This window comes from Diabrotica undecimpunctata, chromosome 6 (genome assembly GCF_040954645.1).
Source record: "Diabrotica undecimpunctata isolate CICGRU chromosome 6, icDiaUnde3, whole genome shotgun sequence".
Classification (NCBI taxonomy): domain Eukaryota; kingdom Metazoa; phylum Arthropoda; class Insecta; order Coleoptera; family Chrysomelidae; genus Diabrotica; species Diabrotica undecimpunctata.
In genome coordinates, this window is record NC_092808.1 from 94,725,380 (window position 1) to 94,752,302 (window position 26,923).

At 31.7% G+C, this 26,923-nt stretch overlaps 1 protein-coding gene across 3 annotated transcripts in view; it reads left to right on the forward strand.

Annotated features, from left to right (window-relative positions):
* Pms2 (mismatch repair endonuclease PMS2) overlaps window positions 1-26,647 on the forward strand; it is a 46,753-nt gene extending 20,106 nt beyond the window's left edge. For all 3 annotated transcript variants that reach the window (XM_072534917.1, XM_072534919.1, XM_072534918.1), the window contains 6 exons: window positions 2,805-3,150; window positions 7,601-8,830; window positions 12,853-12,953; window positions 19,196-19,293; window positions 23,265-23,411; window positions 26,500-26,647. In XM_072534917.1, coding sequence (XP_072391018.1) covers window positions 2,805-3,150; window positions 7,601-8,830; window positions 12,853-12,953; window positions 19,196-19,293; window positions 23,265-23,411; window positions 26,500-26,568 — 1,991 coding nt within the window. In that variant the 3' untranslated portion in view covers window positions 26,569-26,647. The remainder of the gene's footprint in view (window positions 1-2,804; window positions 3,151-7,600; window positions 8,831-12,852; window positions 12,954-19,195; window positions 19,294-23,264; window positions 23,412-26,499) is intronic.
* Window positions 26,648-26,923: the final 276 nt, after the last annotated feature.

Genomic DNA, 26,923 nt, shown 5'->3' on the forward strand with positions numbered 1-26,923 from the left:
GATAAACGCACTATAGAAGGTTTGGAAATGTTTTTCTGCTGAAGAATGTTGCGATTACCTTGGACTGCAAGAAGAACCAACTAGTCGATCCTTAGACAGCTGCTCGTCAAAAAGGGCTCCGAAACATTTGTTGCGTAAATATTTAATATTTTTATTTAATTTTGTATCATATCATCATATCACACTGTATATTAGTTTTAAATTTATAAAATTCCTTTGTACCATTTAATAATCTTTACGGCGTCGATAGCTTGCATTTAAATAACTTTCTATATATAAGCTTCTAAAACCGTCAAAGAATCATAACAATGAAAGGATTAGTAAATTCCAAATTATCGGTTTGAGTCATTCGAAAATTCCCAACAGTAAGGAAAGTTGAAAAATACGCTTATCAGGTAGTTTTATCAATGAAAGGAGAGTTGAAGGTAATTTTAAATGTAAACATATCCTTTATATACGTGGAGGGTCAGGGGACGATTTCTGAATTTTAAGAAACGATTACGAGCGGAGTGATTCAAGGGGGTGAGTGGACATCAGTTGAAATCCAGTATTGGATGAGCGCTAGGCTCTTGTTCGCGCTAGCCGTAACTTAGAAGGTTTAACACAGTCGGTATATTAATAAGTTTACTCAGTTCGTGTCAATATTGTATCACCGACAAGTTATCTAGTTTTTGCACATAAATTCAAACTAAATTTCATAAATCAGCTATCGTAAGCAAGTTATCGGCGTCCAAAATACGTTGTGGTAATTGTTAAAATAGACTTGTTAAAACTTTTTTTGCGAAACTTTCATTTGTCCCAATCTTCTGGGTGGTCCTTCAAAGAAGTATATAAAGTGAACCTGTTTCCCTAAGGACAAAACTTGTTCCCCAAGGGAAAAAACCAGCGTCCTATGACTGGTGCGTGAAACAAAGGCATCAGGACAAACACACCTGCATCTTTGCTCAACATTATTATCGAAAAAATCGCTGCTTACTTTGGTCATGTGGTGCGAAGAGATATTCTGGAGAAGATGACATTGCAGGAAACAGTGCAAGGAAGAACACCAACAAGATACGTGGACCACATTACAAAAGAAGTCGGAGTCCGACGAAACCATTGCTTCAGATTGCAGAATACAGAGAAAGATGAAAACAAATTACAAAACGTGATTGATAATTTAAGGTGGCAAAATGTCCGAACTGGACGACCGATTAGGATTAAGAAGAATAACTGCCAGATCTTTTTTCATACGCTGCATCATCGTGTTGTTTTGTGATGTAATGGATGTATGAAATTCTGATGTTGAAGATAACTCTTATCTTTTCTAAACTTTCATTCTTAATTTAAACTGCATCCTAGATATGTAACTTTGTTGACTGTGTACAAAGTTTCATTATTCATCCTCAATTCATTCTCGTTTCGACCAGAAAACTCCCACAACTCGATCTGTTGGCATCTCCAGATCGTCAGATATATCAGCCAACAGAACTGTATCACCGCATATCGTAAGTTATTAATGCTCTTGCCATTGATTCTTATTCCCTGTCTTTATTATACTGATCGCTTCTAAACAGTAAGAAATTTTATTTCATACTTTTACAAAAATTTTAGGTCCTAGTCTCTGACTAGGTGTTAATTTCTGTCGTCAAGTCCGTTTTTAAATTAAACGTTACTACTGTGTTCCTTAAGTTTTCTGTATATGCTAAAATGAATCACACCAGGAGCTCTGAAGCTGTGATTGGAACATCTGATGGCACCTTTTTCTTAGGAAGAGGAATGAAGATAGAAAATAACCAGTCTCTAAACAATCCACCGGTTTCGTACATTTTATTAAGGAGGCTTATTAAAGAGTTTGAGTCTGTATGTTATCTGGAACTAGTGCTTTATTGTTTTTTAGTCGTTTGATTGCATGTGTTACCTTCCAATTTTTACAGTTATTTATGGTCCCGATCATCCAACAACATAGCTTTCTATCTGTTGGTCTTCTTCGAATAATTATTCCATGTATTCCCTCTATTTTCCAAGTATTCTTCCATTTTCTCAAAGCAATTTGTTGTGTTTATCCATTTGTCTAGTACATATTGAGTTATTTATTCGCGAGTTGTTTCCTTCTATTAAGGCCTTGATTTTCTTATGTAGATTAAAAGTATTATGTACCTCTTCCAGGGATTCTATTTCAATGCATTGGTTCTGAAACCACAATTCTTTTGCTTCTTTATCTTTTGGTGGATGATTCTATTTACTTCTTCTACTGTCGTTCATCTTTTTTTATATATTTTCTTCGATCTTTCATGATTTCTAATATTTCTTATGTCATCCGCGATATTTTCCCTGTTTTTAGTTAACGGTTTGCTACTGAGTTACATACTTTTTTTATTTTATTCCCTATATGCTGCTGCACTATGTCATGTTTTTAATTGAATCGCTGGTTCTTGTTTTGTTAATCCTTCACATATATCCTACACCTAATCACCGTTTCGGCCAACACAAGACAAGATGGAATTTAAAAAATAATTCTAAAAAAAAAAAATAAAGAGAATTACTGTTTTAATACTAAAATTATTATTTATAAAAAAAATAATTCATCAGGTGATTCCTTAATTTTTAATTTCGGTAATTTTCAATTTGCGTTTTTCTAAATTTTGAGCTCTTTCTATAAAATTTGTTAGCGATATATCAATACAGAAAAAATCATATGGAAATAAAATGGCAAAAGAAGGTGGCCATTTAATCGTTTCGTTTTTTGGTATTATCCGTCGATGAATATTTTTATTAAGAAATAAATGTTTAATAAGTGTTTAATGGTTAAATTTTTGTTGCAGCCTTAAAACATTATACTTCAAAAATACGCGAGTTCGATGATTTACAATCATTAGAGACACTTGGTTTTAGAGGGGAAGCTCTAAGTTCCTTGTGTGCATTATCTGACTTGGTGATTATCACCAGGCACGAATTATCTCAATGTGGAACCAAAATTGTATATGATAGAAATGGCAAAATAGTTGAGCAAACACCATTAGCCAGAGGGAAAGGTACTACTGTTACATTAACTAAACTGTTTTCAACGTTACCAGTTAGACGTAAGGAGTTAATGAAGAACTTGAAAAAGGAATTTAATAAAATGTGTCAAATGTTATATGCATATTGTTTGGTATCCAAAGGTGTTAAGTAAGTTAATAAATGATGTAATTTATATTGGCTCACATAAAGTAGAACCCAGTAGAACAGTTTAGCTAAAAAGTTCAGTTTTATACATCATGTTGTTTTCACACTTTAGATTTTATTACTATCCATGTGCTTTACTTTTCTTCATGTTAGGAATAATCAACGCATTTTGTGAATAGGTATTCTTTGAGTATACATGTAACCACAGTTAAACCTCCTCGATAGTATCAATATATTTATAGTTGCAAAATCAGTATATTTATGTCATCGCCAAAGTTTATAATATTAATATGTTCATTATTTTTTACAATGTCTATTGCTAAGATGACTATTGCATTCACTTAAAAAATAATAAAGGGCAAATAGTACTGCCTTGTGTACTAGTACTACTAGTATAGTGTGTAGTACTATCTTCATAGTTATACTCCTTGAAGTTTTACAACTACTGTATGCTTATGTTCTCTGTTAAATCAGATTTTATCTAATGGGATCAAGCTATATACGAAACATCATATAGGAAATAACCAGCAGAAAACAGAAAAAGAAAGAAAAAACAGTGGTTCGACCAGAAGTATGAACAAAGCTTAGAACAGAAAACCAATAAAAGATTAGACTTCCTAACACAAGACCTACAGAAGAGACACGGAAGACTACAATAGAATTAATGAGCAAACTTTTGAGAATGAAGAAGTCAAGAGAGCAATTTTTTCTCTAAAACATCATAAAACTCCTGTCTCAGACATTCAGGCGGAATTACTTCGAAAAGGGGAAGGAAACTTAATCTGGAAATATATCATAAGCGAAGTTTGGCAAAGAGAGGAAATGCCGAAATACTGGTATGAAAGCCATATAAGAGGGTTGTCTTTTTAATTTTGATCGATACACTTTGCATACTTTCAAACCAATTGGTAAAACAGTTATTCCAGTCTTCAGTTGACACCTGCAAAATAGCTGTTTTCAAGGCATCGATGGTTTTTTTCTGTTGACTGGAATCGCTGTCCACACATTGAATTCTTGATCTTTGGGAACGTGAAGAAGTCGTTAGGACTAAGGTCGGACCTATACGGTGGATGGTTTAACAATTTGATGTTTTGAAGCTCCAAAAACTCTGTTGTCTTTTGGGCAGTGTGAGCACTTGCATTGTCCCGATGTAGGATGATTCGCCATTATGTGTTGCTTTGTCGGAGTTTCGCGATAACTTCCGGTAAACAAACGGTTATATACCTATCAGAAGTAACCGTTCTTCGATCTTCTAAAGCAATTGTTGCCACATGACCAGATTTTGACACAAACGTTGCTACACTTTTTCTATATTTTCATTTTCACTTTGCATTTTCTTTGACACACTTCGAGAATGGATCACTTTTGTTGGTTTTTCCTCAACGTGAAACACCCACACAGCGGATTAGCGTTGTTTGATGGAGTAACTCCGAGACTCATCGCCGCTAACAATATAAATGTTTGAGCTTCCTTTGTTGAACCGTTATAATGTTTTTCGACAACAATTGACACGAACCGCTTTTTTGCTCTTCTGTGAGCAAATGAAGGATCCAACGGAAAATTAATGCTCAAAAATGTTCTCGGCTAAGATCCATTTTTCAACCAACTTGCTAATTGCAAAAATTTACTGTATCTACACGACTTGTTGTATTGCAATGAAACTCTCGATTTATGTCAACAAAAGATTGAGAGTACCGCACTGCCACCATGCTCGTGTCAACTGCTTTTACAGTATGAAGAGATCAGTTTAAAATTCCGCACATTGTAGTCACGCAGTTGTTCTTCTGTTTTCCAGTGCTCACTTAAACAAAGAGCAAACCATTCATCATGATCTTCTAGGATAAAATTAATGGCATCAATACTTGTTTTAATTGATTGCGTGTTTAAGTTGATTACTGATCATTTCTTTTGGTGTGTGCTGTAGACTGTCTTTTGACACTGGGGTGCCTCTGTACATTTTGAAAATGGTTAAAAATTACAACGTTCGGCCATAATTCTTGCTGCATTAAATGAGGTATTTTTAGTTCTGGAACAGTAATTTTAAATAAACTTTTGTACTTATCTGTCCTGGTTTTCATTTTTTAGCAGATGTTTTCATCCAGTTTTTTTTCTTTTAGATAGTTAAGTATTTCTCGAGCTTCCGTTTTTGGATCGAATCCTAACAGGAAAATCGCCATATGTTTTGTGGCCACACGCAGGATACTTCCAGCATTCTCATTGGTTCCCTGGAGTGGATCTGGTCGTTCAATAAGTGTTGGACGAGTTGTTTTGTAAAAACCTCTTTTTTTGGGTTTCCCATTTATCATTTTCATCTTCAATCAGCTGACGGTTGATATCTTTAACAGGCGCCACAGGTGCAATTGAACTGAATGGAAGTACAATTGAAGACAAATCAACAGAACAAAGTGGCTGTTCTGTGACTGCGTCAACTGACCTTAGTCTCTTTCACAGCATTTTGTTTTTTTTTTTAATGGACGGATTGTTATTCTTAGTTTTGCAGAATTTTTTACCCCCATGGAATTTTTTGGTAACTTTTTCTCTATGCTTTCTATTTTTTCCCATAGCAGCTTATTATTTTCCTGTAGAAGTCGATTTTTCTTCTTAACTTCTTAACTCACAAATTAGTTGAATGATCGTATTTTCCATGCCATCCCCACTATTTAAGGTTATGTTAGAATCACAACGAATCACACGCGTTTCATCTAAAATTTGAATTTATTTGTGATCTTTTTATTGGTGCTGTTGAATATTGAATATTCAACAGAATGGAAACCATAAACCCTTTAATAAAGATAAGTCACGTCCCTGGTAGATGGTAATTACTTATCTATCACTATCAATTTGTCCTAATTGCTTCAAGTTTTTGTTTGAAAGATAAAAAACTAAAGCTATAAATCTCATTGCAGTTATTGCAATTTACAAACAAACAAATTGTTTTTTCAAAAAAGAAAGATGATCTTCATATACCTTGTACTAATTATGCATATCTTGATATAACTTTATAAATTAATTGTTAATATTTACTTGTAAAACAACAGTTTTTTTGGGAACAATTGCCAATGACATCCTTCGAGGTTGATTGATTTTTCTGTTTTTCAAGATGAGACAACAGGGAAGTGAAGAAGATAACCGGAAAATCCAGAGACTCTAGGTTGATGAAAAAATAGTAAGCTACATTAAGACAAACCGAATAGATAGGCGGGACATGTACTAAGATCGAGTGATAAAAGATTCTTCGAAATAACATTTTGGAAAAGTCCCGATGGTAGAAGGTCAGTTGGTAGCCCAAAGAAAAGATGGAAAGATGCAGTATATATATGCAATAATACTTCCTAAGTAAATCCTAAATTTTCCTAAGAAAGTGGCCGACGTAAATTCTAATGGTAAAAAAGGGCGTCACCATCAGAGTAATTTTAAAGTAAATGTTTGGGCTTCAATTGTCAGTAATTATTTAGTAGGGCCAGTATTTCTTTCCAATAATTTAAACGGGGAAAATTATTTATCATTGTTATGAAACGATATGTCTCTCAACTTGGAAGATGTCCTTTAGTGATCAGACAAAGTATGTGATTTTTGCAAGATAGTGCTCCACCCCATTACAGCGACAAGGTTAGGGCATTTTTATTTCAATAGTACTCAATACTACTTCAATAGCACGTTGGATAGGAAGGGGCCTGATGCACTAATTGGATTGGCACCGCGCGGTCCAGATCTTAATCCAATGGTTTTTGCTTTTGGGGATTTATGAAAGATTGTGTTTATTCCGTATAGTGCAGAACAATTAAGAAATCGAATTTTGGAAGTTACTAATGTATTTCGACGGAGACATTTACTTTTTCTAAATATTCGATATTATAATACAAAAACGTTGAGAGGGGAAAGAATTAGTGGCCCATTCTAAAGGGGCCTGCTTTTATTGGTCATGGCATGCTAACACTTAATATAATTTTTTTTTGAACAATATTAAAAAATTCGATTTTATTTTGTAACTTTAACACCCCGAACTTGTTCCAGCCTAACCTACCACCCCGCCAAGTGGTCATTTTTATCTCTAAAAATCGTAGTTTATTATATATTTATTTATTATATCATATTATTTTATACGCTGGACATGTAGCTAGGAGCGATCTAAACAAATGGCACAGATCAATTTTAACCTGGAGACCATACCAACACAAAAGGCCCAGAGGCAGACCTCCTATGAGATGGACAGATGATCTGAAAAGGACTGCCGGGAAAAATTGGCTACAAGTAGCGTACAATAAAAAACAATGGAAAGGAAGACTTGAAGAGGCTTATGTTCAGATGTGGACGTGAATGGCTAGACGAAGAAGAAGAAGAAGATTATTTTATTACCAATTTTATATATATATATATATATATATATATATATATATATATATATATATATATATATATATATTAAACTTTTAATCATAGCTTTTTTTTCCAGATTCACGTGTACAAATACTCTCACTTCTGGTTCAAAGAACACAGTTGTAGCTACCGATGGCAAAGATACAATTCGAGACAATATTATAAACGTTTTTGGTTCCAAACAGATATCGTCATTAATAGACGTAGCACTGGTTCTTCCAACAGAGGAAATTCTAACAGAATTTGGAATAAAACAATTTTTAGACGAACCTTTACCGTTTGATTTGGAGTTTTTGATTTCTAGCGTTATCCACGGCTCTGGTAGAAGCGCTAATGATCGACAATTTTATTATATCAATTCCAGACCTTGTGAGCCTTCTAAAATTATGAAGTTAGTTAATGAGGTATATAAATCTTACAATTCTCATCAGTATCCGTTTGTTTATTTAAATATTTCTACAAAGTCAATATTTGTGGATATCAACATAACTCCAGATAAAAGACAAGTTTTTTTAGAAAACGAGAAACTTTTGTTAGCTGCAATAAAGTCTTCATTATTGGCAGTTTGTAAACAGTTTCCTTCTACGTATAAAATGCAAAATGTAAATCTTTCTGTATTTACACCAGCAGATAAGGGTGTCAAGAGAAGTCTGACTGATAGTTCGATAAAACAAGGAAGTATTACAGAACGTTTTAAAAAACGATCAAAGACTGACGAAAGCTCCGAAAAATCTAAATTTTCAATAAAAGATTTTGCAGCCAAGCCCAAAGATAAAGGAAGTATAGGTAGCAGTATGGGTTTTAAAGTAGAAAAGAATATTTTAGACGAATCTCAAGAGAAGTTGGACGAACTTATTGGAATCGCTTGTAAACTTGTCAAAGAAGAAAAAAATGATGAGGGTGATCACAGTTCAAATTCTAGTGATTGTATAGTAGACAATATCGGAATAAGTCTTGATCAACCGGTGAATAGAATTCAAAGAAGGTCTAAAATATTTAATATAACCTTGGATGAAATAAAAAAATGCAAAGAAGTACCTGGTCATACTTCAAAAAAAAGTATTAAAGTTAAATTCAGATCTGAAATTAAATCTGAACAGAACAAAAGTGCAGAAGAAGAGCTGCAGAAACAAATTAGTAAGTCAGATTTTAGAGATATGGTTGTAATAGGTCAGTTTAACAAAGGTTTTATAATCACTAAATTAAACGACGATTTGTTTATTATTGATCAACATGCTACCGATGAGAAATATAATTACGAACAACTCCAGCTAAATACCGTTATAGATTCGCAAATACTTGTGAAGTGAGTATTAATTTGTATTTTAAGTTAGTAAAGTATATAAAAGAATTAGGCAGAGTAATAAATCAAATCACTTGAATAATAAAGTTTGTGCATATGTCACTCAGACATGCTGGAGTTCAAGCTACCCTAGGTACGTTGCTACGGCAACGATTTTGGATAATCAACGGTTTAAATGTGACCAAGAAGGTTATTAATATATTCACACACAGCAAAATTTTCTACTCAAATGATGGCCGATATGCACAAAGACCGAGTTCAAATCTGTAGACCATTTTTTAAAGTCAGTGTTGACTTAATTTTGTGCTTTCCGTATCTAACATTAGATCTTCTATTTCACTGTTTCCTACCACCAGATATTCACACTTATGTTCATGGTAGGACATGGTTTTCTATAATTAATAATCATGTAATTTAAATCATCTTGATCTCCGGCAATTATGATTTGATCGGCAAAGAATAAGAGGAAAAGCATGTCATCCCCTATTCTAAGTTCCGTGTTTCTGCAGTTTTTAACCCATTGGATTATAGCGCATTTAGGTAGATTAAGCGCATTGTGACAACTGTCATATGCTTCTGCAAGGTCTGTTAACTCTACAGGTGTTTCTCTATTCTGCTGTGCCCTTTTCCCAATGCAATTTTTAGTATAAATATATTATCTATAGTAGGCCTCCCTGTGCGAAATCTTGCTTATTCTTCGAATTGTTTATTTGAGTGTCTTCCTAGATAAATTCCTTTAAAATTTAGTATACTCCATTCCACGAATATACGACTGTTTTAAATTCGCTTTAAGGTATCGATTTAAATGGTCCAATGTGCTGAATTGTACAATAGTAAATTCTCCCCATTTTTAAAATACTGTTATGACAGGATATAAACCTTAGATTCTATGATTCGTCCCATTTTCGATTACAGTTGTCATTTATATGGAACTGCCGCAAACACACATTTAAATAAATTAGAAATACAAAAAAATAAATGCCTTCGGCTTTGTCTTGGATATTTGAATTCTACACCTGTTAATATAATGGAAGTTGAGGCGATAGAACCACCTCTGAAATTTCGACGGGAGTTTTTAAGTGATAAATTCATTACTAGAGCCATAGGGAAAAATACTAACTATCTACAGGATATTCATATTTTATCAATTTTAGATCTAACTCATAAATATTGGACAAAGAAAAAATGTTCTCTTCTGGTAAATAGTTACCTGAGGATATCTCAATACCGACATACTTTCTATACGTATGAAAATCAAGTTTCACCTATGTATTCCCATATATTAGAAGAGCTTTTTTCAAAACATATTAATACCTTTTTTATGGACAGTAATTTAGATCCAGTCGCTTTTCAATCATTTACACGACATAAATGGCCAAATTATCAGTTTTACTTTACAGACGGATCTAAAGTACAAAACAAAGTAGGATGTGCATTAATTAATGTTCAAAGTGGATTTAAAAAATTATTGAAATTGCCAGCTGAATCATCGATATACACTGCTGAAATGACAGCGATTCTTCTTGCATTAAGGCATATACATAGTAACGAACCCTACAGCTGCATAATATTTACAGACAGTAAGAGTGTCGTCGACAGACTAACAAACGTACATAGGTCCAAACAACTAAATCATATAGAACTAGAAATTATGACTATTTACAATAAAATTACAAATTTAGGGAAAAGCATTATTATATCATGGATAAAGGGACACGCGGGCATTAAGGGCAATGAAATAGCAGATAGCCTAGCCAAATCTGCCCTAGACATAGGCGAAGAACCTCCCTTGAACTTACTCCCCTTTTCAGACATTGATATAATTAGTAAACAGCATCAAAAAGAAAAATGGCAAACACATTATCGAAACACGAGAACTGGAAATAATTACAAACAAATGCAGCCTGAAATACCCATAAAAAGATGGTTTCATACTCTATCAAATCGCCATTTCATAAGGGTTATAAACAGATTAAGATCTAATCATGCTCTTACCCCCCTTCATATGTACAAGTTGGGTCTCGCGGAGTCACCTAATTGCAAGTGTGGAAAAGAAGGTAACTTATTACATATTTTTCTTGAATGTTCCCACGAATCAGTAAACATAAACAAATTTTATGATAATCTTATTATATTAAAAATTCCACTTCCCGTCTACCTGAATAATTTGATTTTCTCTAGAGATATCAATATATTAAAAACGATTTACGAAATCAAAAACTGTAAATATAAATTGTAGCTTAAAACTAACTTATATTTAAGTAAATATTGTATTAAAGCAAAAAAAAAAAAAAAAAATTAAAAAAAAAAATATTTATAAAATTAATAAAAAAAAAAAAAATCATAAAGAATTAAAAAAAAAAGGAAGATGTAAACCTCCGAGATGTTGAATCGGGTTATGTCTTAGCGCAGGAAAAAAAAAAAAATTAAAAAAGAAAAAAAAAAAAAAGAATTAAAAAATAAGTTGTAATTTATTACTAATTGCATGTTAGATTGTACGGATGATTATATGTTTATTCCTCTAATTGTAAAAAATTCCTCTGATTGTAAAAATTGTTTTTCTTTAAATTTGTCTGGCTAATTGGCTCGGCCAAGGCCATCAAACTAAATAAAAAAAAAAAAAAAAACCTTAGATTTAAATATGAAGTGATGATATAAATATAGAGTTACTAGTTTATAGAACAGTAATTCAGATTTTGAAGTATATAATTACTATCATTGAGTTTAGTATTGTAAACAAGTTGGTTTTTGAATTAAAAGTTATTTAAACGAAGTTTAACAATACTTAAGTGATCAAATAGTGTAATTTATTTAGTCGAATATTCAATTAGTATTAAAAAAAAAACAAAAAAACTTACTTATTCTCTTATTCTCCTAATCTCCTTAAAACTATCATCAACGATCAGATTCACAGCCATAATCAGTCGGCGATATATGAAACTGTATATAAATTTTCGTTACTTTTTAATATCTGTAACGACTTGTTACTTTAACTATCAATAGCCGGTATGTTATACCCGTTACTTTCGGAACTTTTAAGAGCACATCCACTCAAAAGCAAACAAATATTTAAAACTAACAAAGTGAAATATTAGATTCTTTTTCTGGTTTCTGAACCATCGATCTGCCAATTTCTTTTTTCATTTATATTAAAAATAGTATATTTCTTTTTATTACAGTTGTTGTACCTAATAAAGTAATAAAATAGTATAATATCAAAGAAACCCGGCACGCCTCTTTGGTGTTTACATTTCACGGAAAGTTTACCCAAATGTCAGTAATTATATTTATTTATAGTAGCGTTTGTGTAAAAATTTTTGTTATTTTCGGATTAAATTTCACAATAAATTTTGCGTCTATCTGAACATCTATTAACTGAAATAATTTTAGTTTAGATGTCATACTAGTAGATCCTTTTTATTGGAATAATGATTAGACCAATTTACCTTCATACTTCTACTTGCACAGTAAAATATTCGTTGTCGAAGTAATCTAAAACAGCCGTATATTCGTGGAACAACCTATATATATATATATATATATATATATATATATATATATATATATATATATATATATATATATATATATATATATATATATATATATATATATATATATCGATACTTGCGTAGTACATCGATATCATTGTGAGCTTAATTTAATAGAATTGATTTGAGCTCGAGTTAAGGAGTGAATTTTCCCGGAAAACTATTACTTTTAAAATATTCAATAAGTTCCATGTCACCTGAGTCAATTTTCTTCAATTGGAAGAAAATGTATAGTAAACTAGTAAACAGCATTTATTTTATTTATATACTTTATTTCATAATAATGCACATATCCTTTCAATACACCTATTACGATGTAAGACTATCTGAACAATAGAAAAATATGCAATATTAAATATGGAAGTTTTAACTTAAAATTTTTTCATACTCCCTGGAAATATTTTGATTACTTAATGATGATTTATTACTCTACGTCTTTTTTACAGCTTTTAGTTACTGTTTACTTCATTTTAGTCCCAAACCTTTGGAATTGACCGCAGGAAACGAATGTATATTGATTGAAAATTTACATGTATTTAAGAAACACGGATTTTCCTTTAAAATAGACCAGGACGGTAAGTTTGTACTTGAAATTTATAAAAGTTGTGAAATGTTTGCCGATGTCAGTTCATCTAAATGATGTGGAATGAAAAATCTACTCACAATCCTTTAAGTAAATGTTAAGTAATAATTGATGGTATGTTTCCGTGGCCAGTTTCGGGTTTTACAATATTTACTGCATCATGCCTATTTTATTTAATTTTATTTTATTTAATTATTTTATTTTAATCTATTAGTCCAATTTTTCGGATCTCCTCTAAAAAATATTCAGTTTTTTGGTAGATTCCAGTTTTGTTTCTACATTTGAAGGCATCGGACCTACGCCTTGTTTTCAGTGCAGTGTTTACCGATAGATACTAGTTCATAGCAATTATTAAAATGTGTTTTGGAGACAGCTCTATTGTATAGACTATAGACCATGGCAGGTAACGAGGGCGCTCCTGGACCACCCATGATTAATATAAATAATAATAACGCTAGTTCAATGGATACAATATCCGCCAAGGTAAATATTTATGACTAATAATAAATATCAACCAACTGATTCAGGCCCTTATCAGGTATTTTTGGAACATGCTGATAAAAACGTCGGTCGTATTTTTTCCATTATAATTGGAGTTTATTTATAACGGGTTATTGAATTTAAAAACGATGTTATTGATATTTATTTGAGGTTTAAACGTGTTAAGGTCATTAAAATACCGAAACTAAAGATTCCATCCTTCATTAACATCAATAAGGTTAATTTATCTGTAGTACTATACATCCATCCAGTTGTACAATGTACAAAATGTTGGTGTTACGGTCACAATATCTCCCAATGCAAAGGCAAATCTCGTCGTTCTCGATGTGCAAATGATCATTCTTCTACTGAATGTAATTCTGAATTGCAAATGTGCATTCACTGTAAATCTTCTGATCATTCATTAATATCACGAGATTGTCCAATGTACCAGAAATAACATGACATAAAAAGGGTAATGGCTTTCGAGTTTTAAGGATGCCGAATCAACGATTAATAATCCAGCTTATTCAAAATTAATATTCTTAAAAACTTTTCCGATTTAGCACCAGTAAACAAAAGAGTTTATTACGCTCCTATAAATAAATCCAATATAAAAGCATCTAATGCAATAAAATTAGAATTAAAAACAAATAAAAGGCGGAGAACTCAGGCTCCTCTCTAGACTACTAGCAAGAGTTATCCAGAATTTGAAAATCCCAATAAAAAAAGACAAATTTCTTTAATATGGAATTGTAGATCTATTTATAGTAACAAAGGCAGTCTATAAGTCATATTAACAATAACCATACAGATATAATTGTGTTTTCAGAATTATGGCTCACAGCCGGTCATAATTTTAGGCTTAAAGGATATAACTTTATTAATAAATGTCGTGAAGATGGTTACAGTGGTGTAGTTATTTTTGTCATACAGGGAATTGATTACCAAGAATCCGAAATTAATGATAATTTCGATGATGTTATAGACGAATGCGCAGTTTTTTGAGCAAAATGAATCTCTCATTCGTATCAATTTATAGACCATTAGATATTAGGATAGAAAAAATGCCTGGATCAACCTATCCCTTCAATTTAATTTAGCAAAATCTATTTTTCTCAAGGATTCTATCGCTCACGATATGGGGGGGGGGGGGAATTGCAGATGGCGAAATAGTAGAATATTAGTAGGGGCCATGGTTTATTTTGAATTAATTACCTTAGAAGCAACAGAAGGAACAGCAACAAGAATTTCTCCAAACTAGTAATCATTCAGCAGTTGACTTAACTCTCTCCTTTTAGCCGATCGTCTAGCTTGCTTAGTACATTCAGACACATTAGGTTCAGATCACTGCCCAATCAATGTAGAAATTCAAATCAACCTCTCCTCCTTTGTCATCGACCTAGCAACAAAATTGAATGACTCTTGTGCCGACGGGGTTGTTTTTGAAAATACATTTAAATTTGAAATTAGTGCGCTCAATAATTTAAAAAGACAATTTACTTCAATGGACAAAATCCAATTTTTACTCAATATAATTGATTTCGCAGTATCGAAATCTATGCCTATTAAGAAATCTTTTACATTTTCTGTATCAAGACCTTATTGGTGGAACGAGGAATGTTCTGCGATTGTTACAAAGCGAAAAGCTCTTAAAGAATTTAAAAAACAAGTGAATTTTATCAATTATGTACACTCTCAAAACATTTCCGCTAATGTACAACGTACTTTTAAACTTAAACAAAAAAAAACTGTGGGAAAACGTGTTTAAATAAATTAAATAAAAACACTTTTTTGACTGATATATGGAATACTGTAAAATTTATTTGCAATAAACATAATCAAAAAAGAAAACAACAATTAACCGAAAGCCTTGTTCAAAAAGTTTTTGATAAATTGGCTCCATCTGCTTCGGGTACAATTTTTAACGACAACATTAATCAATCACTTTTACCAAGACTCAGAAACTCTTTCAAAAATTTTTAGCCGTTCGGAATTAGAATTAGTCTTAAAAAAATCAAAAAATACCGCACATGGACTTAATGAGTTCACTTTGCAATAATAAATCAATGACCGGAAAATGGTAAACTTCTTTTATAAATGTTTAATGATTGGTAGTTGAAACAAAAGTATTCAGATACCTAGTCTTAAAAATATAATAGTGTGTCTCTAGTAAAACCTAAGAAACAACCTGTCTTTCCTTCGTCCTACCGACCTATTTCATTGTTATTGTGTATTACAAAAACTATCGAGAGGCTTATAAAATTTAGACTCAAATATTTTGTAGGAAGCTGATTATTTTTACCAAAAAATCAGTATGGATTTCGTAAAGGCATAGGTACAATTGAAGCTGTCTCCCATTTAGTTACAAACGCACAATTGCGTCTATCAAGAAATAATTATATGTTATCTCTTTTTGTGGACCTTAAAGGGGCTTATGATGTGGTAGATTTGGAAATACTATATTCAAAAATTGTGTCGTTTGGTATTCATAATAGAATTTCTATAAATATTTTAAATTTGTTTGCTAATAGAAAAATGTTTTTGCGAGATCATCATAACGTTTTACATGGTCCAAAAGTACTTTACAACGGGCTTCCACAAAGTTCTATTTTAAGCAATCTTTTGTTTATCTTAAACACTGCGGACTTGCGTGATTTGATGAGCGATGACACACAAATTATTCAATACGCGGACGATTTCTCCATTTATGTCAACCATAATACCTATAATCGCTGCATAATAGACTTTAGACATACTTTTGACAAGTTTCAAAACTGGTCCGATGATATGGGCTTTAGGTTTCACCAGAAAAGACAGCTGTAATGTGCCTCACAAGGTACACATATCACTTAGTCAATAATGGCTCTTTAGGTAAATACACTATCCGTATGGTAAACGAATATAAATATTTAGGTATCCACTAGCCACATTACGTATATCAAACAAAGATGTGGGAAGGGAATTAATGTTCTGCGCTTCCTCTCCAAACTGTGATGGGGCGCGGATCAACAAATTTCCTTAATGTCCTACAAGTATTATATTCGCTTGCTTTTAGATTATGGGTGTACTCTCTATGTTTCTATCTCTAACACGAACTTGGAGATCTTTTTTCTTATTTTCACCTAATTCTATTTTTTTCTCATATGCGCGTATGGGAATTATATCCTTCAAAACAGGCATTTTCTTTCTTTTGTTTCGTACGTTAATTTCACGAAAAGTATCATGTTTATACGACGTTTCATAAAACAGGCTAAATGGATTTCCTTTTTTAACCAACAGGACTATATCGTTCCACATTACGGTATTTCTTTAAGTATTAATATTGTAGTTGTATCCCCATTCTTCTTGAAGCTTTTTTAGATCCATAAACGACTCAAAAATAAGCTCATGAGCTGATAATGGAGGACTTGATTTTTTTGCAGTTTTAATTATAGACACGTACTGGTGGGGCGAATATATAGGGCCAGATTTCAGATTCCTTTTAATCCCTTTTTCAATTAGACTGTGCACATTGTCACTTTTATTTTGGCTATGACCCTTAATCAGAAACCTATGGGTTATAACTTTAATATTGTAGTGAGTTACTGCATATAAATATAAGATGGCAATAATTTTATTTTTATTTTTTCCACGGCAGCTGTTCGAGAAAAAGGTTACTTCCGGTTCTTTCTCTGAAAAGTTTTTGGATAATATTTCAAAATACTTCATTATAGAAGAACCGATTTCAATGCAACTACGTTTTGCATCTGTTTCGTTCCAATAGAAACAATGAATATCACTATAGGCTTGTTTTTTTTTCATTATTTGGATCTATTTTATTTAGTTCCCTGCACCGCCTGCAAGTCATAAATATCAATTTTTTTGTTGTCTTCTGTATGAAGGCGATCAAAATATTTTTCTTTTCTACACAACTCTTTTTCTTCAAGATGTGTTTCGTATTGTTTAAGTATGTTTTGTCTTGCTTCCCCATTTGTATTATTATAAGAAAGACACAGATCACACTAATCTTTGGGCTTAAAAAATCCTATATTAAAATAAGTCGTAAAAACCTTATAATATGTACAGTATTTGCCAAATGATCTATTTTTCTGTATTTGACTCTCTTAAAGTCTCTGAAGAGTTCTGCTACACTTTTCCCCTCATCGATACACTCACGTGAAGTATTAGCTCTGAGATAACGGGATTCGATATGTGATATCGAATCAATGTTACCTTTTATATCTTGTATAAGTTCTCCACTAATTTCGGTATGACTGCTATGCGTTCCTTGGATATCATCCTCTACGAAGCCATATTGAGCTACTTTTTTATAAGTTGTTCCCACCATACGATCCATAATACACAAAGTATTTAAAAAAAAAGTTTACATACTTTTCTTGGATCGTCATCAATAGTAAAGAAAAATACCTGATTGTTAATTCTTGGATTTTCAGCATTCATATATTTGTACCTTGATATGACATCTTTAGTATTAGAATGAATAAATAATCTCTGTTTATTAATATCTGCCAGGTCCCAAAATTTGTTAAAAATTGTATTTCTTGCATCCTCACTGATTTTCTCTCTGCTCTTTAGCCGACATTTCTCAACGCAAGGTGGTTTAATACTTCAAGCCTCAACAACTTTTTTAGATTTAGACATTGAAACATAAGACTTACTAGAATTTCTTAATCTTTTTGCTGTATTCTGTTTCCATTTACTTGGTTGGCGAATGCGTTTTTACTCTTTTTATTTTGTGTGGACGAATGCGGAGAACTTCTTCTTCTTCAGTGCCTTATCCGGTCCGGATGTTGGCGATCATCAAGGCTATCATGGTTTTGTTGACTGCTCTGCGAAACTATATGCGGAGAACTATAAGATGAATTGCATGATAAGGAATCATTACTGGAAGAGCTGCTATTGGATAACATCCTTCGTTGACCTCTCTGCTCGACTTTGTAGGTACGATCGTTGTCGCTTATATCAACATCACTGTCATTAGAATCACATAGTGAAATGTAATAGTTCACTATTTCCTTTCGGTTAATGTGAATCTTAGTAGGATTATCAGGGTTAACAGTACATTCAAATTGTTCAGGTTTTGTCACGTACTTATGATAATTTTCATTGTCGTTTGCATACACAAAATCCTAAAACAATATAAAATTGTGAACTTATAATTATGTTTAAAAAAATACAAATCACGATCATCAATATAATAATAATTATCTTACCTCTGCACATCCAATGGTTTCCACAGTCAAACTTTCTTTAGAAGACGTTGGGTGTGTATATGTGCTTTTTGTGTCGTCATGGTCTTCATTGTTTTCTGTGAAGACAATGTTGTGATTAGCCAAATTATTCGAACACAGCTGCAACGAAAAAGGAATTCTTAATACTAAAAAAGTGAAATTGTTTTGCTACTTACAATAATTTTTGAATCTTCTAATTCAGTCATTTTGTTCTGATTCGTGCTATGCTCCGAATCATTAGTTTTCGGTATTGAAACCATGTTGGTAATGAGTTTTCCTCTCCATGGCACGGTATTTGCATCCATGATAACTTTTAAATTGATTAATTTCTTATAAACCATACAACAGAGATTTTTTAATAAACTGGCATAATTTGTAGAAGTTTTACCACATTTAAAGTTTTGAGCAATAAAATGATACAACTACGAATATTACTGTTTATAGTTAAAATAAAAAAAATACGTACCTCATATAACATGCATATATAGTTCAGTCTAATTTGTCCTTATTTTTTTTTTAGCTCCTTGTACTAAGAAAGTTTCTTTGAGTGCTATTCCAATAAGTCGAAGTTTTGTATTTTCCAAAGAAGATATAATTGAAATGTTGTATATGTTGCAGGTAAGAATGATTGTATATATATATATATATATATATATATATATATATATATATATATATATATATATATATATATTGTTATTTTTTTTTGTAATGAAATGTAAAACGAGATATTCTACGCTATCTGGCAGATATTTGACATTTTGAGAAATGCAATTGGTAAAACGCACTATCATATACAGGATTCATGGTATTTTCACAAATTTATTTCAAAACAGTCTGTACCAATTAATCACAAACATATATTTCGATGTAAAATCATTATATACTAATATTGCAATTGAAATAACTTTAAAATGTGTATAACCAGATGGAGTAACATCCAAATACATCCTCTTAAAGAATTCCTGAAAAGTGTAATGTTCTGCCTCAGCTCTACATTTCTCCAACATGAAAATAAATAAATACTATTCTCAGATTTCCATTATGACTTCACCTATCTTAGCACCAATAGCAAACTTAGTGATGGAAATATTAGCGATCATACCTTTCAAATGTTCAATAATTTTCATAATAACATTCAATTTACTTATAACTTAAAAGAAAATTTAAAAAATTACCTACTACTACTAATACCTACTAGCAATAACAATAGTAACTTAACCGATTCAAACAAATACTACATATATAATATGCTTACCATACATTGTTATATACCATAATACATAATATATACCATAATACCATACAAATGTGGCTTCCTCTCATAGGCCTCCTCTCTTTGTATACAGAGTGCAAGATCTTGTGCAGTATGAATTGTTCGTCATCTTGCCATGGTGTAGGTGGTCTTTCTCTATTTCGTTTATATGTCTGTTTATATATAATAATAATAATAATAAATGTCTTTATTAACAACAGATTAAATTTTCTTTACAATGAAATATAATATCAGTAGGGCGAGATTCAGTTTGTTTACCACTGTGCAACAGCGGCACACAACTGCTCTTCCACCTAACCCCCCGAAAATAGGATAGATAGACTATATCTAAATAATGAAATTGTATTTACAATAAAACATAAAAATATTAAGTACATATTAAATTTATAAATTATAAACTATTTATTTATTTTTTAATTCTTAAATTTTTAAATTACTGTTCAGCTAACTATATATGTATAGTGAATCAGTGTTTCGAGAATCTTGCCTATCTCCTATCATTATAAGATACCACTCCTGAAAGACTGCACACCCTGATAAATAAATCGTCTGTACATTTAAACGTTGGTACTAAATTATTTTAATACTGTTAAGTTTTTCTGTAGATTCACTGATTGAGTGAAGCAAATGTGGTTTAACTAACTTTATTTTCACTTCAAAACTCACTAAATTACAAATATCATAAATTCTAATCACATTAATAATTATCGCCTACAATTCACACGGATATCGCTTACAAAACACTTCGCTAATACTGATCATGAAAGTCCGACTAGGCGGCTTATACACTCAGGTGCAAAAAATTCTAGCCATGCCTATTTTATGGAGAAGAAAGCACATTTTTGGAGATACCACTTATAGATCGGGCATACCTTTAAGGAGAAACGTTAAATGTAAATAAGAAAATCAATTTGTGCGAAAAAATTATTTATTTATAAAAATATATGGCGTTATTCGAAAATTGAAAAATTAAAAGAAGCTTTGTTAATAAAAACATTTATCAAAAATAATGTTTATGTCATTTATTAATGCCTACATACGTCTTTTTATTATTATTTTATTTATTTTTATTGTGGTAATTAAATTTTAAACGTAAAGTTGGTCAAATTCGTCCCATATTGTCCAAAGAGCCGCACTAAGCTCAGTCAAATCGTTTGGACGTAGTAGTCGAACTTGAATTCGTCTTCTCAGTGTGTCCCATATATGTTCGGTTGTATTGAGGTCGGGGCTGGAAGCTCGCCAATTGATAGGGACTATATAGGACTACATAGGAATTAAGTCAGTACGGGCATCGGAACGTATCAGCCCAAACCATAACTGGGTCTTCTCGATAGGTTATTCTGTCGACAATATTGCATCGTTCTCCTTGTCTTCTCCAGATTCTTTCGCGACCGTCTGGGGACCTCAAACAAATTCTGGACTCATCCAAGACTAAAACATTACTCCAGTTTGCCTAATTGCAATTTTCGTGTTCCTTTACAAAAGCAAGTCGAGCTTGCGGTTTTCCACGGATAGCCGGGACACAGTTCGCTTCATGAAGTCGTCGATGAACTGTCCACCTACTTACATCTACATTTCGGACTTCGTCCAGGTCATAGATAAATAATATATGGTCCAGGCGATTTGCCAGCTCAGTAGAAGTTAGACGTCTATTTCTTAAACACGAAGAAACCAAAAATCGCATGGGCGGCATAATATCTGGGCCATGAGATTAAATTAGGAAGAGACAATCAAACAACAGAGTTAAACAGAATAACAGGACTAATATGGGCAGCTTACGGAAAACTGAGGGAAGTCTTTAGATCAGACATTCCCATGTGCTTGGAAAGGAAGGTCTTTGATCAATGTGTACTCCCAGTTTTAACGTATGAAGTAGAAACATTGACCCTTGCGAGAAAAGTAATCAATAAGATACAAGTGGCACAGAGAACAATTGTTGGCCTATGTTGACCCTTAGAGACAGAGTTTCAAATCAAATGCGAGAAAAACTGGTGTTACGGCCGCAGTTAAAAGAATTACAACGCTAAAATGAAACTGGACAGGACGTGTTGTCAGAGATGGAAGATGGACCAAGAAAATTTTGAAATGGAGACCTAGACACTATGCTTATCGTAATCGAGGTCGTCCTCCGACAACATGGCCGGATGACATCAAGCGCATCGAGCACAACTGGATTCAGGGTGCTCACGATCGGATGCAATGGAATTATTTACGGGAGGCCTATGTTCAACAGTGGACTCAAAACGGCTAATAATGATGAATTACAAAAACAACGGTCGAATCCAGTTGATTTGACACAAATTAGACATAACTCGATGCAAGTGCAAGAAAATAATAAAAAATATTATTTGGGGAGAAGACAAGTAGAGTTTGTGGTGGGGAATATCGTAGTTCAAGATTATAAACACCAAAGTTTGAATATTTTACGAATTTTAGTCTACTTGAATTTTAGGTAGAAGATCATATTTCGTAAATCTTTAAAATAAAAACTACCTACGTGGAAAAGGTGTTGCAGTCAAATTTTTAATAATAATGATTTATACACAACTATAATTTAGAGGAAAATTATCATTTTCAAAGTAACCACGAAAATACTATCTAGGCCGCTACAAACTCAACAGGAAATATAAATAAGGAGCCTCAGGTACTATCTCAAAATGTTAATGATGATATCCGAGAGTCAGGAATCCCACATAGACGTCACTCACGTATATACTGTCATTGTTTGTATACCAAACATTTCACTAATAATGATAAAACTAATCACACATTTTTAACATATAATATGCCATAATATAATATATAATACTGGCATATAATATGCCAGTATTAAGTTTTAAGTTCACTTTGTTGTTAATACAGTTTTTATGGTATAACTACGTCACTTAGACTATGTAATAAACAAAATTTTGAGTAAAGTGTTTTTTATATATAGTTCATCTAGTAAATAAAAAACCAATAGAAAATTACTTTAATTTAGTGGGGTTATATACATATATCAATAAACGAACAATGCATTTTAAAGTAGATTTTTTTTTCTATAAAAAGAAAAATGTAGTAAAAGCATAGTATTGTACTCGCATCTAATTGCTTTACATGCCTGTTAAGAATATAGCCTACTATTAAAAAATGAATTTCCAATATTCGTGTATCATTGATTGATTATTTTTATCAATAACTCTGTTACCAAGCCCAAAACGTAAAATATTTGTTCTTACGATTTAATTTATTTTAGTCTAACGATTCATTGTCTGAAAGTACCGGCGTCAATTTACAAAATTTTCTTTTTAATCCTATAATTTTTATTTTTAAGGTTTCGAGTCAATCATGTGTACCTAGTAAACTTAAAAAGATGTTTGCATCAAGAGCTTGCAGAAAATCTGTTATGATTGGTACTGATCTCAGTAAAACGGATATGAAAAAATTGATAGATCATATGGGAGAGATTGATCAACCATGGGTAAGAGAACATTTTAACTATCATAGAGAATATTTAATCATTTCCGTATGACAATATCATCTTCCAGAACCTATAGTCTACTTGTATAGTCTGTCTGCTAGTTTTTTTTCACGTGTATAACATTATTCACAAATTATTTTTAATATACAGTGTCTGTCACGACGGGCCATCGAGCAAAAAGACAAAAGAGTAAATCTAATCGTTATGAAAAGGAGACCAAAATTTAGGAAAATATTTCATGTTTTTTTTAAGGTCATAAAATAGTAGCTATAAAATATTTTTCAAAATGTGTCTTAGACGAGAAAGTTTTAATTAAATAATAACGATAATAGTCTAAAATGTGACACAATTGTTAAAAAACTTGATTATAAATAAGCTTTCATGTGACAGTTGGGAAAAATAATAACATAAACCAACTAAATTTGATTTCTTAAACAAGGAAAGAAACTCTCTTTCCTTGTTTATTGTGGCCTCTCAAAATGGCACTTCCCGTCTAACAATATTTTTGCCCCCACTACCTTTACATTCCCTCTTCTGTCTTTTTGCTCGATGCGACGGTCTTACACCATCTATATATCGGAAACTAATTAAATGATATTTATGAAAATTTGTTTATGGGGATTTCAAGTTATGACAAACTTGAAAAAAAATTTGATAGACATACCACTTCCGGTTAAACCGGAAGTGAACACCAACTTTGCAAATTTTAAATGGAACACCATGTATATTATTGCATTTTTAGATTTTGCATAAGATTCTAGATAAAATTTGTAAACGGTATCATGGATCAAAATTTTATACTTTTTGAGTTAATTATCTTTTTTCAAAAATTTTGACAGATAGACAAACTTTTCAAAAGTTAATATCTCATCCATTTACAATCATAATGTGTTAAAAACCTTTGCACACAAAGAGAAGATAACGTTCTTTTAGGAATTTATATCAAAATCGAATTTATAAATACAAGGTGGTCACAAATGATAGGCTATTTCTTTAAACTTCAAACTAAAGTAAGTCAATAATTTTAAATAAAACACCCTCTATTTTATAATTTCTTTAAAAAAAGAAATAAGTTATCTTTCAAATAGTATTAGGCTTCCCTCTAACTAAAGTTATTACGTTTGAAGATAATTGTGGTTTAATGCTAAAGATAAGATATTTATTGTTTTCCAGAAGGAAAATGAATTTCCTGTAGTCGGCTGTATACAATAAATCACAAAAATGTTAATTAAAACAGTATACCTAGTAACAGCACAAATAATGGAATACTCATTTCGAAAACATTCTCTGGTTTAACCCGAAAGGGTTCTTTTAAATAAATATACGTTTTTATAAAGGATTTTTTATTATTGTTTTCTTCTAGCAGGCCGTGTATGATAATGTCATAATTGTCATTAATTGTGATTTTGTGAATTTACTTTAAATATATTGAGATATCTTTCACCTAAAACAGATAGTTTAAGTTACCATCATAAAAGTGGAGAGCTACAACCAGTTTGTCTATGATTGCACAAAAGATATTAAACTCCCATCGCTCCTGAAAACTACGTACTTGTTAAATGTTGATTTACTTCGCTCCAGTAATTCGAATTGGGCGTATTAAACATTCCGTTTTTTTGTAAATTTTGATTCGTTACACCATATAATATTCTTCGAAAATTCATTATCTTCTTGACGTTTTATCGTTACAAATTCTATTCTTTTATTATAGTCTTTTTTCTTTAAACTTAGAACTGTGGTATAAGAATAGGGATAAATTTTTTGTTTCTTTTTAAACCGGTTTTAAAAACGCTTGGGGATAAACAGCATAGTAACCAAAAACATTAATTGTATGCTCATTATTATCGACAATAGGCTTCGCTTTTAGTGTTGCTAAAAATCAGTCTTGGTCTCATTCTTGCGTTTTCGCAAGACCAAGACCAAGATCGCCTAATTTTAGCAAGACCAAGACTGACCGTGCTGAGCAAGAACAAGACTGAGCCTGCGAGACTCTTGCGTATCTATCTACCTTGATTAGGATTAATTTGTTATCTGAAAACAAAAATATTTACTCTTTATCTCTTAACCTGTCTTCCAAATTGTTATCTGCTTTATTACCACTACGTTCTATATTATAAGTTGCTTTAGAATTCATTTCTGATATATGATGTAGATTTGCTTCTATAAGTGCTTACAGTGAGATACGTACAGTTACCTATAGTTCCGTTCATCATTGGTATAAGATTCGTCATTATCATTATTGTTCTGGTTTTATGTATTTGCAAGTTCTTAGAGATTCGCAATAATCCGATTTATAAGACTGTTGTTTCACATAGTTGTACCCTTGGATTGGGTACTTCTAGAACACGCAATGAATAAACAGCGGCGGCCGGCCAGGTGAAGTAGGTGAAGGTGAGGTTCACCAAAAAAATATAATTAAATTGGGCAAATAAATAAAAAATTAAAGCCACATTATTATACCTAAATTCTGAAATCAATTATTTATTCTCTTTTAATTAATCTAAAAATTAAAAAAGACAACTAGCTTTATTTAACGGTACGTACTTGACGTTCAAGTCCTGACCTGTGTCACTAGCCGTGTAGGATTAGACTAGAATATGCTGGTGTCTGATCGGCCTATGGTGGAGCAGTACGGCAAGAGATAAGGGCTTGCGTCTCGGTGATACTCCTCCATAGATCCCTACCGGAAGGGCGTGGCGCCTAAATACCGGCGTATATATATATATATATATATATATATATATATATATATATATATATATATATATATATATATATACGTTTTTACTTAGTAGTTTATTTTGCAATTAATTTTTACATTATATTTTTGCATTATATTAAAATGAATACAAAATTCAATCAAAAAATCTAGCAAGAGTTAAATACAACGGACTCGAAAGGTTAGTTATACTTAACTCAGAGTACAGCGGCCTCTAAAGAGAGATGGAAAGACCACCGATCGAGTGCTCTCCGCGTTTCCTTGTTTTGCTCACAATTATAGTCTATTCTTATTATGTCTATAAATATATCTTCCAAATTAACAGAGTAAGTGTGAATAGTATATATTTAATTTTGTTGTTTTTTACAGAATTGTCCTCATGGTAGACCCACGATGCGACATTTAGTAAATTTACGTCTATTAGATCGAAATAAATGATTGTATAAAATCTGATTTTAATTATACTGTACATGTTTGTTTTGTATTATTTTTTTACTCGAATTAAATAATTGAAAATAAAGAAATGTTTACATTATACATACATATATATATATATATATATATATATATATATATATATATATATATATATATATGTATATATCTTATATATGTATATATATTACTTCCACAATCTTACCTATAATTCAATCAATTTGTCTCAAGCTGTATTCTCGTGGCTCAGTATCTCTGCTATTGTATTTACAAGTAAGAGGACCAAAAGGAATAATAAAATACACATAAACATCAACTGTAAATTTCATCAATATATTGTATCCCAAATAAAATCAAA